Source organism: Pteropus vampyrus, unplaced genomic scaffold, assembly GCF_000151845.1.
Source record: "Pteropus vampyrus isolate Shadow unplaced genomic scaffold, Pvam_2.0 Scaffold59, whole genome shotgun sequence".
Lineage (NCBI taxonomy): Eukaryota > Metazoa > Chordata > Mammalia > Chiroptera > Pteropodidae > Pteropus > Pteropus vampyrus.
This window is the reverse complement of record NW_011888840.1, coordinates 2831926-2850364: the sequence shown is the minus strand read 5'-3', so window position 1 is coordinate 2850364 and position 18439 is coordinate 2831926. Positions and strand designations below refer to the sequence as shown.

The 18439-nt window shown below is 35.1% G+C and overlaps 1 protein-coding gene across 1 annotated transcript in view; it reads right to left on the bottom strand.

The window, feature by feature from the left end:
* Window positions 1–18061, bottom strand: part of FAM91A1 (family with sequence similarity 91 member A1) — a 32913-nt gene extending 14852 nt beyond the window's left edge. Inside the window, exons 1-17 of the mRNA XM_023530971.1 lie at window positions 17946–18061; window positions 16791–16942; window positions 15093–15150; window positions 14334–14401; window positions 13685–13798; window positions 12365–12455; window positions 11904–11966; window positions 8151–8257; window positions 6891–6929; window positions 6228–6340; window positions 5704–5819; window positions 4785–4897; window positions 4422–4508; window positions 2474–2606; window positions 1817–1965; window positions 439–573; window positions 184–297 (exon numbers count right to left, since the gene is read on the bottom strand). Of these exons, the coding sequence (XP_023386739.1) occupies window positions 184–297; window positions 439–573; window positions 1817–1965; window positions 2474–2606; window positions 4422–4508; window positions 4785–4897; window positions 5704–5819; window positions 6228–6340; window positions 6891–6929; window positions 8151–8257; window positions 11904–11966; window positions 12365–12455; window positions 13685–13798; window positions 14334–14401; window positions 15093–15150; window positions 16791–16874 (1584 nt within the window). The 5' untranslated portion in view covers window positions 16875–16942; window positions 17946–18061. The remainder of the gene's footprint in view (window positions 1–183; window positions 298–438; window positions 574–1816; window positions 1966–2473; window positions 2607–4421; window positions 4509–4784; window positions 4898–5703; window positions 5820–6227; window positions 6341–6890; window positions 6930–8150; window positions 8258–11903; window positions 11967–12364; window positions 12456–13684; window positions 13799–14333; window positions 14402–15092; window positions 15151–16790; window positions 16943–17945) is intronic.
* Window positions 18062–18439: the final 378 nt, after the last annotated feature.

Below are 18439 nucleotides of genomic sequence, written 5' to 3'. Positions count from 1 at the left end.
GGTGAACACAGTGTAAATATATATATGTCTTACTGTTAAAGTGTACAGCTGAAACTTAGTCGATTTCATTTACCAATGCCACCATAAAGTAAATAAATACATTTAAATAAAGTATAAAAAAAAGAAATAATAAAAAATAAAATGAAAATCCAAAACTGATTGTTTTAAATAGAGTAACTGTACCTGAATCAAAACCGCAGAATGTGTTAAAGCATCATTCAACATTGTGAGCACATTTGACGTAGGAACCACCCCGGGATCATGACCCCAAGACGTTATTAGTAATCGATCATAACCCTATGGGGAAGAAATGAATAAAAGATGAGATGAAATTTAGAAAAAAAGAAAATAAATTGAGAAAGTTACCCATAATACTTTTTACCATTTCTACTCTCCTCAAAAATAATTAAACAAACAGAAAGACCTGACACAACATACCTGGAATATCTCTGGCAGTTTACGCAGTCTTGTACCTTTGGACAGTAAAAGAGATGGTGGTCCCTGTCCAGTGATATGGTAGATGTACAGTTTAAACCACACAGAACTGACTTCTGGGATAGCTGGTCCAATATGCTGTAATCATAAAACAGGTAAGGTAAAGTTGGAATATTCATCTAAGGAAGCCAAGTTTCACAACTGACCAAGTACAGTCCTATAAACAACCAATGCTTCATATAAATGTTAACTGCTATTAGCTTATAAAAATAAATTTTAAATGCTCCGTATCAATTTTATATTGGAACTGAGAAAGAACATACTATCATTGCAATTAAGAGAATGGACTGTGAAATAGACCACCAAGGTTGGAATACTGGATTCATCCCCTCAGCAATATCACCTTAAGAATGTTACTAAAGCTCTCTGTTCCTCATTTTTGCTCTTTTGTAAGGTGTCAATAAAATCTCTACCTCATAGGGATGTAGTAAGGTTGTTCAAGAAAAGTTTAAAATAGTGCCTGGCATACAATAGTAAGATTCATATCAAAGTGTTCATTATTATTATTAATCACATGCTATGTCTCACAAAAGGGGCTATCTTTCCATTCATTTAAAGCTAATGAATTCCTACTACGCCTAGTGGTTCTGTTAAAGAATAAGAGAAGTGTGTAGTGGAGTGGAATTGGAGGGAGCACACAAAGAATTATTTAAAAGGTTGGTAAATACACTCCTGTCAAACAGAGGACAAATTTGGGGGAGAGAGTACGCTCGCTGTGGCAGCTAGATCGGCACAGACAACAAAATCAACCTTGTACAAGAAGCCCTTCCTTTCTTCTACACCATTAAACCTGCACATCTAGGAAACCAGGCAGGAGGTGATACTGAAAAAGAGCAACATGATCCCCACTCTGAAAATGGCACAGGCTACAACGTCCTTGCTAAGTATACAAGTCAACGCAACTGATTTATTTTCAAAGTACAAAACCAGAAGTCATTTTCACAATTTTAAAGAACACAGTCTTTTCAGTTTATTTAGCACCATCGCCCCACTTCTAAAACATTTTATTTTTCCTAATTAAATTGATTTTATCCCTCAAGGCAATCCAGGCTTCCTCCTTAGGGCATCCAAAAATGCTATCTTTAAAATACTGCATTCGTGAGGAAAATTTTAATCTCCTGTGTCATAAGTCATAAGATGATACATAAATAAAATGTACCAATCATACCTCACAAATTGAACATAACACCTTACAACAACGATTTTATATTTCGCATCTGCAAATTGAGAATTAACACAATAAACTGGTAAACCTCTTCTTCGAGTTGCCCCAAGGAGGGAGAAAATCACAGCACCAGCCGCCTTCCACGTGGGTCTTTACCTGAGGAGTGCAGCTGCTGACAGGCCGAATCTCATTGGTGAGGGGAGCCATGGAGACGAGCAGCGAGTAATTTTTGTTTAGAACTCTGCTGCAAGTCGCAGGATCCAAACCGAGGAGGCTTTCGCAGCGCAGGAGATCCAGAGGAAAACCTGAATTATGACCAAGCACACACACAGAATGAAAGACTGACAATGGGAAACAAAAATGTCTAAGGCAAAATACTAATATTTACCTTTAGATTTAAAAAAATTTTTAAATGTAGATTATCTCTATTAACAGTGTCCAATTTCCTAAAGGATCTCTAAGAAGACACTTTTAACATTTAAAGCTAATAATCTTTATTCCCTGGTCTAAAAGGATAACTGTCTACTGGTATTTCCTTAGGCTACTTAAACAAATTAACACTCCAACCTTTTATCAGATTTAAATAATACAAATGTCAGTGGCACGTAAGAGAAGAGAAAAAATAAAATAAGGTAAGAAACAGTTGACAAGCAATGGAATTCACAAAACAAGCCTCTAGTTAGAAATTCGATATGCTATCTACAGAAAACGTATTAAATAAGTGATAGTCAAATAAGTGAGCATGACCTGTTTAATTTCTTAGAAAGAAGTTCCATAGGATCATGTCTTCAAAATCAAGTATATTTATCATACCATAATTGGGTTGGTCTGGTTGTGCAGTTTGTGCAACTAGATCTTTATTATGACGAAGAAACAGTATTGTGTTTCTCAGAGTAAGTGCATGGTCAAAATATCTCTGTGCTTCTCCTTCACCAGTGCTCTGAACCTAAACCAAGAGAAAATAAATTGTGCGAAATACCATAATCATGCCATTCATCCTACTATATAACCATACAGTAGTTATTAAAATATTAAAAATCAGTAAATCAGAAATTTGCCCAGGCAATACTGACACAAATATTAACTTCAATTTCAGATGAGTTTCCTTGAAGATGATAGAAATTACCCCAAGTAAAACAATTTTAATAACCAAATAATGCTAAATCATACCATTATATATGTCCCATGTATGATTCAAATGAGGTGCTTAAAAACTCTAAGATCTATATTCTGCTTCATCCAGAAATTACTTCAATCCACTGTTACCAATTATGCCTCTAATTTTCATCAACCTGCTCACAACTTTGTACTACTGGTTGCAAGTGAAAATGGAGTTTGAGTCAACATAGCTGTTCGCCACAGCTTAAACTCATCCAACAAGGATTCACTGAGTCCCTATCATGTACTATAATCTGTCCAGAATGTAAGGATAGAGTATTGAACAAAACCCCTGACTTTACTGGACTTAACATTTTAATGCATACTCTTCTGACCCTGAGTCAGTCACCTGTTTAATACATAAAAACAGACATCCCAGACACAACACAGAAAATGGAAGGACAGGTCTATAAGGGGAAGTAACTAAAATAGTTCTGCATTAAATTAATAAGATCAATTAAGTTTAATCAGGATGAGGCTTCTTAAACAGCTAAGAAACTATTTTTAAAAACAAAACTTCAGACTAAATGGCTCTCTTAAGAATGACTATGTGGTTTAAAAAAAATAGAGATATATAAAGAGCAAAAGTAACCTTCTAACTTGCTGTATTTGATAAAAGACTAGCTGAGGTGAGAAAAATAAAAATCAGGAAAACAGAACTTAAAGTGTACTAGAAAAGAAAAAACATGTCGGAACGTAATAAAAAAAATTATTGGCAAAAGATGATACAAATAAGAAATAGAATTAACAAGATATTAAAAGTACTGAGGAAATAATGGAAATTTAAAAGTGAAAGCGACCAATTAGTAAAAAGGATTATCTCAAATATATTTCTACCCTAAAAAAATAAAAGTCCTACAGAGAAGTAGCAATGAAAAAATGTTATGGTAAGTCTTTTTGTAAGATATAAAGGAATTACAAAATCAGCAAAAATTCTCTAAACAGCACATTTAATACACAAGAGTTCATCATTAAAGCATAAAAGGTAACAAAAGGTCAAAGAAGAGATTAGGCACACAAACCATTTGCATAAAGAGCGGACAGAATAAAATATCCAGGGAAATTTTTTGGTGAAAAACACCAAATGGGCAACCAGGGTTAAGAGAAATAAGGGCTGTTGTCACGGGGAAAAGGTGGTTAAGAGCAAATATGGCTCAAGTCTTCAAGATGCTAAAAGGGATCATGAAAATGGACATATAAATATGATATCCAGGGACACTGTTCCAGATTTAAGATACGTGGAACAAAAATGTTTAATAAAACTGTTTAAATGGGGATCTTAGAGTCATACCAAAAAATATAAAATAAAAATTGAAGGCTGTTTTGGAAAAATGCAGTTTAAAAAATTACTTGAGATTTCTATACCCCATTTCTTCATTACATCCAATTATGCTGAGTTAGAGGAGATAGACAAATCATTTTTAAAATCACGAAATTCATTCATCCACTCAATATGTTTAAGTTTAAATGACTGCCACAGTATTCATATGAGGAATAATGTAGGAACGAGCAAGAATATACCAAAAATCTACATAATCCGTAACTGATATTTTTTCAAGGTTCCAGATGTCCTGACATCCCATAATAAGCAATCTAGACTTACCTTTTCTAGTTCTATAAGAAAGCTGTCCAAAGACTCATCTGAGAGTTTGCCAACTTCAAACATTGTGACCGCATGGCTTTTCAAGTTCTGTAATAAAGAAACAAAAACAAAAAAATTAAAATGTATCTTAATAACTATACTCATCATTTAAGTTCTAGTTTTCCCTTTTCATGCTAAGCATAGCATCTTACATTTATATTACACTTCCCAATATATTTAAACCTAAGGGTAGGTGAGGCAAGGGGCTGATCTTCTAACTACAAAAGGAGCCCTCACTAAAAAGTTACAATACTCCCCTTAGGAATATATAAAACAAAACCAGTTGTGTTTTCAGGAATAAATCTAGTACCTAATTTGACTTACTGGTGAAAGATTTCCCATCATTAAAAAGGCAGTGAGAGTTGAGTCAAATAGGAATGCAATACGCTTTGTATATCCTGTAGACAAACTCAAACTGTTTACACTGGCTGTGTCAGCTGAAAAAAGAAAATCATACTTTAAAATCAAGTAAATGAAAATAATTTTTCACTTATTATTTAGAATGAGAAAGTGTTTCATTTTGGCTTTATTAAATAAGCAGGAAGTACCAAAAGCAACGGTGTCACCATAACAGGTCCCAAGTCCTATCCATCTCCAACAGAGAAAGTTTTAAAAAAATTAAGGCACTCACATTTGTAAGTAAATTCCTTAAAAACTAATTATAAACCAAGACTTGATCATTGTCAGATCAATAAGACTAACTAGCCTAACCTCTTCAGACAAGTCGCCCGGCTACCTGGAGAAGGAATGAGAACCACTCTGTGCTCCTCTCCCAACTTAACATGAAACCATGGCAACGACCACTATGCTTTACTTCCCTTTGCGCTCAGCCCATGTTATGGCCTCCCCTCACTCACCAGCTAGCAAGCTCTTCCTCTTTCTTGGCCCAAATATCTCCATGAAGGTTTCCTGAACCTCTCTGGGCAATAAGGGGGCTCTTTCTTTTTGCTCCCCACAAGCTCTGTAACACTTCTCACATTGTTGTGGTTTTTGTGATTATGCTGCTTCCTCTCTTCCTACACTTAATTCTTCGAAAGAAGGTACCATAATCTTGTCAATTTCATACCCTTAAGACCTAGCACAGTGCCCAACATATTGATAAGTATTCAAAGGCTGCATGTTGAATGAATGAAATCTAGAACAAAACTATAAAATAAGTCTAAAGAGTTCACTCTATGAGTGTATATTAAGACACAGGCCACATCTACAGAGAAACTCCAAATTAAACTGAATAACTGCTAACCTGGATCTTCCTGACTGTTTGTATCAGTGTCAGTAGCCGACGAAGCTTCTTGTACAGGACTCCTGCTTTCCCCGCCATCCCATGACAGGAGCATCTTTTGTGGATCTAAAGTACTCCTATTAATAAAGAAATCATTCGCTTTTTAGAAATCATATAAATGACCTTATATAAAAGCAACTACTGAAATTAGCACTTAAATTATAACCATCCAAACCCAGTCATAGTCAAGGCTGAAACCGAGATGTAGCCCACATGCAGCAAGGCTTCTTAACCAAGTCCGTGGCCAGGCGTCAGGGATTTAAGAACGCTTTAAAGTTACATGTGATATTGGAAATGTTTTTTTCTAGGGAGAGGGTTCTTAGTTTTCATCAGATTCTAACAAAGATTCATCACATACAAGATCAAAAACCACTATTATATAGGGTTCACTTCAAATGACAGGGTGAATAAGCACAATTTTTCTATGTGAAACTAGTTTTTTTCAAAAGGAAACTCTAAAAGCTCATAATAAATAAATGAGTTACTTTAATCTGTTTATGGATGGAACATTTCTCCATGATGAATGCAGTTGATCCAAATTTATTACTTGTCCCTTCTTATGGGCAAAGCCCAATCGGCAATACATTGAAACAGCATTCTGCAAGGAATATAAGAGAAATGAGCAATTAAAATAAACGAGACATCAGAATCTTTGTAGAGATAAAATATTATAGACTATGCCTATAGCGATCCTCAAACATTTTCGGCCCATAAGTAGAAAAAACCATTTCAATAGGCAGACTCTTCCCCTAAGGTCCTCAGATCGTGAGAGAGGGAATGTTTCTATGTGTAGATTTTTAAAACATGTGTAGATTTTAAAACATCCAGTTCTCCGCCTGGCCCTCCAGAGGGCTAGCCCCGGTGGAGCAGAGCCTGCTGCTCTAACTGACCTCATTACGAGACATCCACCAGCCTGCTTCCAGCTCTGCACAGCAGTGTGAGTGCTCCCTTTCACTTTGTGGGGTGGAATCCTGATTGAAGGCCTTTACCTTGCTCTTTCCTGTCTTGTAAGCACCCCTTTACTACACACACTTCCTCTGACAGCTAATGAGAATCTCACCACCTCTGTTTCTCAGTAGCTTATCAAGACAAAAACCTATAAAAAAATCCATTCAGTAATTACATTATAAGAGTATAAAAATACCTACCTTCACCAGAGATAAGTCTATCTCAAGGACATTTGCAAGCTAGAAAGGAAAATAAAAAATTGTTTTACATTCTTAGTTATCGCAGTTGCAGCAGACACTTTAACCATAATCAGCAAAATTTTTAAATTATGAATAATTGAAAGACTAAACAAACTCTGAAATCAGAACTGTTTTTTTCTATATCTCTAAGATACTGATAGTAGTACAAATCTAGGTAGTGACCTTAACTTAAAATGTTGATTTCTTACTCTTTGATTTTGTCTAATTTAAAATAAGAAAATTCCTAGGGCAACCAATAGTCTACAGTCTCCTATAGTCATGCAACAGTTAAAGACAGGGATACTTTTTGAGAAATGTGACAGGCAATTTCCTTTTTTGTGTGAACATCACAGAGCACTTACGCAAACCTAGATGTTATAGCCTACGTGCTACACTTTTATACAGCTGGCAGTATGGTAGGTTTGTAAGCGTAAGCCTTACCTTCGGCTTTTCCTTTTGTAAGGCAAGTAACTGACTGAGGCATCCTTTTCAAGAAGGTTATCTCTAATAAACACACTGCCAGCCACAAGACTAGGTAAAGGGCAAGGTCCCCTCCCCACCTATGGCTCCTTTGTTTTAAAGACCTTGATTTCCATGACAGATAATTTGGCCTACTTGTTTTTTGTTTGACCTTGCTGCATGCCCCCTGGCATGCCTTGTACATTCCAGGGCCTACAAGTAACAATTTTTATTTCTTCAGTTTCCTAATGGTTATTGCTGAAGGGCATCTTGCAATGTAATCAGAGCTGCCAAGGATAGGTACAGCAGTAAAACTGGTTGAGAGGGAGAAGTCTGTGAGAAGCTCACTGGTGCCCAGATGAGTGCCCCAAGCATTTCCGGCTGATGGCAGTACTATCTGGACTTAAACCAGCACAAAACTGTCATTCATTGTGCCTTGATCACTTTAGGAAAGCTATACCTGTCATTAGGCCATAGGAATTTTTCAGTCCCCTTATAATCTTCTGGGATCACTGTCATACAAGCGGTCCCTCACACTGTTATGTAGTACAAGACTATAAAGACATACAAAAAGTTATTTACCAAATTTAACATGCATACACAGAAAGTAACTCAAGAATAGTAACTTAAGTGTATTAACAGTCCATGATCTACCTGTGTAGATTTTTAAAACATTGTCATCATATCATTAAATAATTTTACCTGCATTATACAAACTCAATCTTGAGGTTAAATTCTTTCGCAAGACATTGGTACACTTACCTCTGCAACATTAGTATGCTCATCTATTGAAACAAATATCTTATAGAGCAGAGTTTCAAAATAATCACCTTGCACTCGATTCATTACAAAACCTTCCAGAGGAGGAACTAAAATAAACAAAATTGACTGTTCTCAGTGATACAATTTTATAAAACAAGAAAGTGTAATTCAAATATCTATTTAAAAAGAGAAACCTCCAACTTAAACACTGAATTCAGCTTTTGATTTATTTTATCCACTTAAGTTTTCTAAGACTTTCAAAGTTAAGGCCACATACAACTCTGTCTAGAGAGGATTCTCATGGTACAGCATAAATCCTACGACGAGTCATTTAATCCCCATGGCCCTCTCAACAATTCTGAGGCAGAGGAAATACTAGAGAACATGGACTTGGTAGGAAGGCGAGGGGACTGGGGCTGCTTCAGAATGGGGAAGGCTGAAAAGTAAAGGACTCTGAGTTGCTATACTACACGAAAACCGGGGGGACATAAAGTACCTCTGCCTTTCTCCCACCCCATCTAGAGAAAAGGGGAAATTCACCTGCATGACTGCCACCATTTACTAGCAATCAGCAGTATAATTTGTTCTTGGGGGCTTTCTATTCTGTATCCTCCTCAGTGGCAACAGGACAGACCTTCTGCAGCATAAGAGGCTGCCCAGTCTTTGCTCTCCACCTGTTATTCATATTCACTTGTTTCCATCTCTTTGGTCCAGATGCTCTAATCCAATTTAATAGAGTGCTCTGCCCAGCTAATAATCAAGAGGCACTATACTTTCCACTGCCATTCTCTGCTATGAGCACATTTCCCTTGAAAATATTCTGGGAAGATGGAGTGCCTAGGCCATAGCAGAAGTTGGGTATCCTTGTGTTCCCTGGGCCCTAATGCCATCTAATTGCACCCCAAACCTAAATTATTCCCAACAGAGAAAATAAGATAAAATTCAAGTGGTCAAAATGAAGATATTGTGAAAAACCACAATGTACTTTTCAGGATATAGGTTCTTCACTTCTGACCCATATTTCCGGTCATCCAAGTACTTTTGAGGATCAAAAGTTTCTTTCTAGAAACATTTCAGAAATCTCATATTTGATATAATTCTTTTCCTACACTATCAGCTGTGTAATGGCTAGTGATGGCATACATCTAGTGAACACTTACTAAGTGCCAGGCCACTGCCAGGTATTTTCCATATGCCATTTCACGTAATCCTCTTAACACTATGAGTTGTTCAATACTATATCCCTATCTTAGAGATGAGGAGACCAAGGCACTAAACGGTTATAAATACAAGATTTATATCTGGGCAAAAAGGTTGAGGCAACACTACATTAAGAGAGATGGAATACTCTCCCAAATATATTGTTTTAATAAAAAGTATGAACTAGAGTATACAATCTGTATAAAAATAAAACCACACAAAAAAGGATATATATGTATATGCCTATGTGTGTAGTATACTTCTGGAAGAACATACAAGAAACTTAACAGTGGCTGCTGAGAAAGAAACTGGGTGGCTAGGAACAGGGCTGGGAGGCTAATGTTTTTACATTTTATACTCTTTTGTAAATTTAGAATTTTATATCATAATATTATCTACTAAAAAAAAGTTAATAAAAGTAAATAAATATAAAGGAAAAAAACCTAGGAAGAGCCTAGGTGTTTGTACCATCTAGAAAGTTATAAAGAAAAGACACAAGGAAGGCCTGGCTGTACCTAATATTAAAGGTTACTCTAGTTCGCTGTAATAAAAGCAATACAGACTAAGAATAAAAACAAATAAGTGAAAAAAAGGATGTGAGAATTAACCAATATAGAGGGAAATTTAAAGTATGACAAAAATTATGCTTCCATTCAGTGGTAATGAGTTACTGAAAAAACAGTGCTAGCATTTATCCAAATGCGATTGGTTATCCAAACAGAAGAAAACCAAGTTGGATCCTTATTTCACATAAAACATGAAAATAAGTTCCAGACTATGGGTTTGAATATATGACAAAAGTTTTTAAGAATTTTTAGATGATCTATATAGATCATCTAAAGTTCTAGAGTTCTAGAAGAACTCTATCCAAGCATCACGAAAATCTAGATGTTACATAGGGTAGATATAAAATGTACAAGTATAGAGTGTGATGAAATAAATATATTTTATTTAGCAACAGACCCTTTAGTGATTATTCCCTTCAAAGTATTTCTCTCCGCACACTGATCTGTTCCACTACCCGCAGTGCTTGTTTTTTACTGAAACTTATCTGGCCTGCTTCTTTTGAAGTCACCTTCGGGTGTCCTTTGTGCTAAATTTGATGCTTCCATGTTATCAAACTCCTTTCCTTTCACAGGTCATTCCAATTTGGGAACAGCCAGGGGTGGCATGGTGAGGAGGGTGAATTCAGCAGTTATAATACCAAGGGTCTTGCTTATACCATCTAGACTGCCAAACACTAAGTGAAATGTGGCAGAACATGGCCCTATCATAGAGAAGCCATCCACTCCGCCCTTCTCTGATGCTTCTTTGCAGTGAACTTGGTGCTAATGCGAATCAGTGTTCAAACTGCTAATCAGAACGGACGGAAATCAACTAACCAAAGACCAATCTTTTCTGAGTGGATCACAAGTGAGACAGCATCAATTTATCGAATGAGAATAGGGCCTAGAATATTCTCCAATGGTGACAGGAAACCACTGCCCCCTCTGTCCTCCAGAAATCACTTCCTTGTTGAGACTAGTATTTTAAAATTAGTATTTTAAAACTAGTCTTTCATATGTTGTGGCATCCACGAACCAGAATTAGCATTTCCTTTACTTTTTCAGCTGTCTTCCAGGTTTACAACAGAATTCGTGTCTGTACGCTGTTCAATACACATCATTAAAGAATCATAAACACATAATAACGCAAATAAAGATCAGGACACACCAGAGCATGATAACCTGTCAAGATCCAGCACTGATATGAGGGAGTCTTTTTGTAATAAGCCTTCTCACCACTCAATTGTTAATAGTGAGGTTATTCTCTGGAATTTTTTGACACTTTCTATTTGATTACACTAATATTAAATATCTTGGTATGGTAAAAGATACCACGAATCATAACAGTTAGAAGATATGCTAGAAAACATACTTGTAACATATAACTTAAATATCACAAGTGCTTCTATAAACTGGTAAGAAATCTAATCTATAGGAAATAAGCTCCATTTTGTGTTAAGGATGTTAACCACATCATTATCATAGCAAAAACCTGGAAATAATCTAAATGACCAGCAATAAGGGAATGGTTTAATAAACTGATACCTCCACAAGTGTAGAAGGAAATACACAAGGGCCTTAACTTGGGGAAGTGGGTAAAATAGAAAGGGAGGAGATAAACACAAAGATGGCAGTGACAAAAATATAAAGCACAGATAAGTGAGAGTGGAAATGATGTAATGCTATATTACTGAGTACACGTAAAAATGTGATGCACTGAACAAGGACTAACAAGTGACATAAATTTATAAAAACAATAATTCAATTTGGGATTGTGAGAAATTTATCTCAGACTTTATTATTTTAATATAGTGCATACGCCAAAATAACGTAAAAATAAAAATACAGAATTTAAGTAAAACCACCACAATGTGTTACAAAGTAACGAGAAGAAATGTATTTCTTTAAAAAAATTCTAACATCCAAGATCCTAGAACGATTTGTGTCTAACTCAGAGGGTGATAAGAAGTGCCCAGCACAATAATGAAAAATATTAGCACATACTTACCTGCTATACAACTGTCATCAGATATTGGTACATCCAGATATATAAATCCTTTGTTATATAAACCTAGAGAAGAAAAAGTACTTTGTTTTAGACAGAATACTAAATATCTGTAATTAAAAAATGATTCTCGATTATCTGTAAAGGTTCTTGCAACTGAATGCTATATGAAAAAGAAAAAAGCAAAACAGAATTAGGAAAGAATTATATTAAAGTTTTCAAATCTTGTTTCCTTCACGTGCTTAAAAATATAAAATTTTTCTTATGATTCATTTGTATAAATTTCTAATGTATATGACTAATTATAGCCATCTTGGAAAACAATGAACCAAGGTCACCCTTCAAACAATAACAAATGTTTAGAAAATACTACTATTTTTACCTAATTGATAAATAACTACTAATTGTCGATGGCTTAAAACAAGTTTTTATGTTGACAAAGACTGTTTCTACTAACCACTTACTATGTACTACATTGTAATCTAGTGATCCAGAGAGTTGAGGGCCTGCATCGATGATCTTATCAACAGCGCATTTCTCAGGCAAAGTGCATATCTAAGAAAAGCAAAATATTTTCAATTAACTTTTGTCCAAATTAACTAATTCATGACTCCTCAAGTCTATTCATGTCTAAACCAATGATTACGTATCATTTGTTGAATGAACTATATATTTTTTCCATTTACTACTCTAGAATTCTAACAAAAAAAGCTACACACATAACCATCAACTAAGGTACTAAAAGATGCTACCAACAGAACCTAAGAGAACAAAGTAACTATATCAATACTTGCTGGTAAGTAATGGGTGTTCACTAATAAGTACCAACATTTACCCATCTTCTTTGAATTGGTATCTGGTCCATTTGTGATTTTGAACCTTTCAAAAATGAAGTTTATTCCAACTCCACATGATCATTATCAGTAACGAGAAGTTCTCTAGCTTATGACACACTCTGACAGCTCTGTTAGGAAGTACTTAGTTAGACTGAAGCAAAATTTCTAAGCCTTTCACTCACCGGATTCAATCTGTCTTCTGGGGTAAAATAAAATGCAAACAAACAAAAAAGTCCACATGCTCACTTACATTTCTTCAGCCTCACAAAGATGTGACCTGCTCTCTAGGGCCCTTTCCTGTAAATCAACGTCTTTTCTAAAATGCATAAGGCTTATATCAAACGTGGTCTAACCAGTGGGAATACCATTTCCCTTGACCTTGACATCATCGCCCTATCAAAACACCTACCACTTTGGTACAGCTGTTCGGCACAGTCCTTAAGAACTCAGGATCCACAGCAAACTGCCTGCATTAAAATACTAGACCTTTACTACTGCTATGACTTGAGCCATCGCTTCATCTCTCAGTGCTCACTCTCCTCATATGGGAAATGAGGTACAAATAATACATACCTCTGGGGTTATGAGAATTAAGAGACACTATAAAAAGCACCTGGGATAGTGCCTGACACACCTGGCACACAGCGAGTGCTCACATGGCATTAGCCAACACTGTTGGTAGCCACGGCACTACGTCAGTTCACATGAGACAACTACCTAACTAAACTCTCCTGGTTACTGAACATGAACCCAGTCAAGTCTCCATCATTATTAAAAGTATCTGGGGAACCCATCAATATTCTAGCCTACTAAGATCATTTTAAATTTTGAATTTGTTTAATTTTCTTCAGGAAAATCAAATAGTGTTATTTTTTAAAAATTACAGAACTATAATTAAAAATGATTTTTAAAACAAAAATCCTATGTTTAACTTTTCGAGATAACTACCTTTATGTCATCTTCTGTGATATACGCAGCCTGCACCACCCACCACGCCTCTATGGCAATTTCCACTGGCTTCACTGGTAGAAGATCACGGGCCGTTTTCCTTCTGAAAAATTTCTGCAATGGTAAAATTTGCAATCAATTTAAAATTACTATTTTCTTTTTCATCAATCATATAATAAGACTGTTTCTAACAAGCTAAATATCTTTTTAAATTCTCATGTTTTAAACTGTTATTCTAGATACATTAGATGGAGAAAGTCATACTGCAATTATTTCAAAATAAATTTCTTCAAACACTAATCGTTAAATCTGGATCTAAATCCAGAAACTAAAATGAAAACCAGGATGTCCAAATGCATTTGGAAATGTATACTCGCTTCACCCATTAAGTGAAAACTAGGAGCAGAATGAGCAAGTAAAAAGACAAGCAGAACAAAATTAATTTTTAAAAACAAATTAAATGTTTTATGTCTTTGACAGTTTTAATTCAATAATCACTTAAGCTATATCCTAGAGAATACTGAGTTGTTTTGCACTGTTTCTGTATTAGGCGTATTTTATTTAATCAGAGAAATTACAATTCATTATTTCTATCACTTAAAAAAATTTATTGAGGGCAAGAAACGAGAAAAGGAAATGACTAACTTACTTTTGATGATCTACACTGATTCATCAGATCAATGTACTGGTTCCTTCCTATGCCGAGAAGCCTTAGACCTGAAAGAAAAAGCCTTTCCTTCAAAAGCATTTAACACATCTTGAAATGTCAGTACTTTCACAAGTCATTCAGGAAAAAAACCCTTGGCTTTTGTTCATCTTTTGATCACTGACTGACAACCAATATCAAATTAAAAGGAATTCTTCGAATAAAATATAAACGAAAACAAAACAGATGAAGTCAAGCTGACACTTTTGACAATGCTAAATGAGAAAATTTTTTAAAAGCAGAAGTCCTCCCAATTTCAGAGTGTCAAAGTGCACTTCTCAGGGGAATTTTCTTACGCAACAGAACTATGCCACACTTCATTAAAATGAGCATAATCTAACATCAGCAAATTATATTAGGAACAACTATGTATCATGCTGTAAAAGTATTGTACAGAAGTTTCCTTTCTTCATTTGGTAAACAGCACAGCCCAAGTATCAGAAAACACTTCATTCTCTAGAAATATATAGACTAGTCCTATTATTCTGATTCTATCACTCCAAAATAGTCCTCTTAGACATCTAAGACTAAATCTTACACTAGATTTGCATCATCTGATAAATCTCCCATCAATGATGTTGCATGCTGTTCTCATCTTTCAAGTGTTAAAGGTTAAAAACACACATTACAATACTGACATGAGAGCATACATGCACAAACATACTCTAAACATTACCTCCTTCAGCATAATTAAATACTTACAGTCAGCAGCAGTAAAATTGGGCAAAGAATCATAACTTTTCTCACTGTTCATAATGTCCTTTTTAAAAGAAAAATAATAAATTTTAAATGCAAAATGTCCTCAGATAAAAATAAGTATATAAATACATATTCCTATAAGCCAAATAGAGAAACGATAATTATCACATGAAACACTGAAATAAGAGTTTGGCAATCTAAAGTATGCGTGCCAAATAGTGGCACTTACCACATAGTCTCAACCTAGTAAATGAAGATCAGACTTTCAGGCCTGGGTGTCTCATAGCACTCTCTATGAATCCTAGACAGTTACCCTATAGCTTCTGCCCTGTGGAAGCTATGCAAGGAACATAGACCTCAGGCTTCTCGCCTCTCCACACATCATACCTGTTCCTAGACTCCTACCCTGAGAACAGGCCAAATAGTGTGTCGCAGCTCCATCAGCACACCTCTAAGACATACACCACCACCAAAGCTTCTAACCACTAGGAGCCATCTTTGCTCCTAGGAATCCCAACTAGGACAGAGTTAAACTCAGTATCCAGCTTCTTCCACTTGTTTTTCCAATAAACAACAAACTGCTTACTGTGGCGATAAGGCCCTTTTTCAACCCAGAAGCTATACCCAATGGTATAAGAACAGAAACTAGACAGCAGCAAGCACATAACTGAAAGCTGATAAATGAGACAAAACCACTCTCTCTTATCTCTCCCAAACCTATGGACAACACTAGAAAAATAATCAAAGAGACAACAACAACTATTCTACTCACTGAGTAGTGGCCACCTTCATTATGCTACTCTGAGTCTCAGGAAAGGGACTGGCAGAAACCTAGGCTGTCAAGTCTCAAGCTTTACTTTGTATTTCCTCCAAAATAGGGACACAGCAGATGGGATTGGAGAAGGGCCCATGAAGAAGGGGCTTAATGAGATAAGCAAAGGGAGCTCTTGCAAAGAAGCCACATCATAAAGGGAACGAATAACACTGTTCCTACAGGTTCTCAACTCCTTTAGTCCTAGACTTCTCTCTGCTCTTAGTGAGCACAAAACAGCAGCATTAAAATATAACTAAGTAGCAAATGATTAACAGATAAATACTGCCAATTTTCACATACAGCTCACTTAAAAAGAATAACTGGTATTTAAAGTTATTCAACAGAGGCCTAAAAACTACCTTTGGAAAAAGGTTAATATTTGAAAGTTAATAATTATAGAAAGATCAGCAGCCAGGGCTAATGTAGTTCTCTTTTTCTGACACCTGTATTACATAACATTAGTTCTATACCATCGTTTATTCTTGCTACAGTTAGTAAATAAATACATTAAGCTTCTCTGAGCTTAATATTCAGTTCTGTCACCCACATTTTCAACCTTAATTGTGTATTAAAAGCAATAAATTTTATACACACTCTGCTAACATAAATGACTGATTAATGTTACAAAAGCACAGAGGCAATAAGGCTTTCAAAAACATAGAACAGACACTTTTCCACTGTGAAAACATTCATAATGACAACTTCTTGTTCAAGTGTGGCTAAAACTGTTAACTTGTAACCATCAGACCTTTTTACACTGTAAACCGAGAAACAATGTCCACTGTGGCTGAGAGCTGCAGAGCTGGTCCTCCTCTGCAAAGTGTCCCTGACATGTAAACTCATCCCATTCCTAATGGTTCACATACACCGTAAACTTATAAACTCACCTCCATAATCCCAGTATAATATGAAAATGGTGTTATCCTCAGGCCCTTTACCATAATATCCGATAGATGGTAAGGGTACAGCATGAGATGATCTCGGCTATATTTTAGTAGTTCCTCATAGTATTTACGTTCTTCTTTCTTGACATGTTTAACTGGGGGAAAGAAAAAAATTCTCTAGTTTTATCAGGTGTCTTATACTTACATATGATTATAAATGCAATGAGAAATACTTTACAAACAAATACAATTAACAAGAAAAGTATGTAAATTGGAAGAGAATAAATAAAATAATCTAAGTAAGAACAAAGGAGCAATTATATCACAAGGAATGAACCTCAAAATATATAAGTAAAATGTAAAATAGGGCAGATAAGTAGAGAAATAATTCTTAGCAAATCAAAAAGCAAAGAAAGCAAGCATGGAATGTCTCTTCCAAAGGTACAAAACATAAGCTACAATTCACCCGATCCCTTACATGTCACTTTACAAGACAGCCAATTCGAATGGGAGTTTTCTATAAAATCAAGTCTATTTTTTAAAATTATTTGCTGGATTTTGATTTAAATGTAAAAAGTCCTCTGACTTACATGGACTGCATTTCAACAGAAAACCTATCTCTGAAATACTATGCTTAAAATAAGAGTAGCACATTAGAGGGCAGATTAGCTGGGCAATAGAATAATCAAAATAATCTAACAAATAAAAAGAAAACATTAAAAATAGAAGTTTAAAAGAAAACATGGAACTAACTATGCTTTAAATTTGTTCCAATTATTACAGAGTTTTCATTTAAGTTACAGTATTTGGAAAATTTATGGAGACAAAAACAAAATTCAAAGTCAAAAATTATTTAGCATAATGTACTTCTATTTTGGCATTTTTCTCATCAAAAGTAAAAAGAGGACATCTAAATCAAAGTTAATATTCTACAGGTAAAATAAAACTTCAAACAATACTCTAAAAAGTAATTATGATCAGAATTAGAAAAATCTCGCTAATGCAAATTGTTCTTAGGCAGGATGAGTCCACATAGAGTTTCTTAAAGTCGGTATACAGAATAATTTCAACACAATGAAATATGTGCTGAAAAGATAGAACTTACAAAAATAATTCAGCAATAGTCTTCCATCTCAATGTGAAAATGTCTCTACTTACCTAAGTTATTTTTATATCGTAACTGATTACGGATACTGTACAGGACAACCTGCTTTTCATATTCTCTCTGTGAATTTCCAAGACTCTAAAAAAAAAAATTTCAAATAGATTTAAAATAGCTTCTAAACTAAACAACAGTACATTTTACCCCATAAAATTTCAAAACCTTGCCCCCTTATTTTATCCCAGAATCTCAAATTTCCAAAACTGAATAAAGAAGACTTTCTTAAATATTATAGTACTAACTTTCTGCTTTGGTTTTAGAGCAAAAATTCAATGTGTTTATTTTCAGTCTGCTATTCGAAAAGGATTTACTGAAATTATGTAAAGTATTCAATATTAAACAAAAGAGCAGTTTGAGAACATAACTTAACGAAACACTAAGTTCTACTTATAAAGATTTCCTTCCTGACTGTGTCCAATTTGCGTGTGTTGGATGGATGAAAGAATGGATGGATGGTTTCCTGCACCTACATTTTTTAAAATTTAAGAGT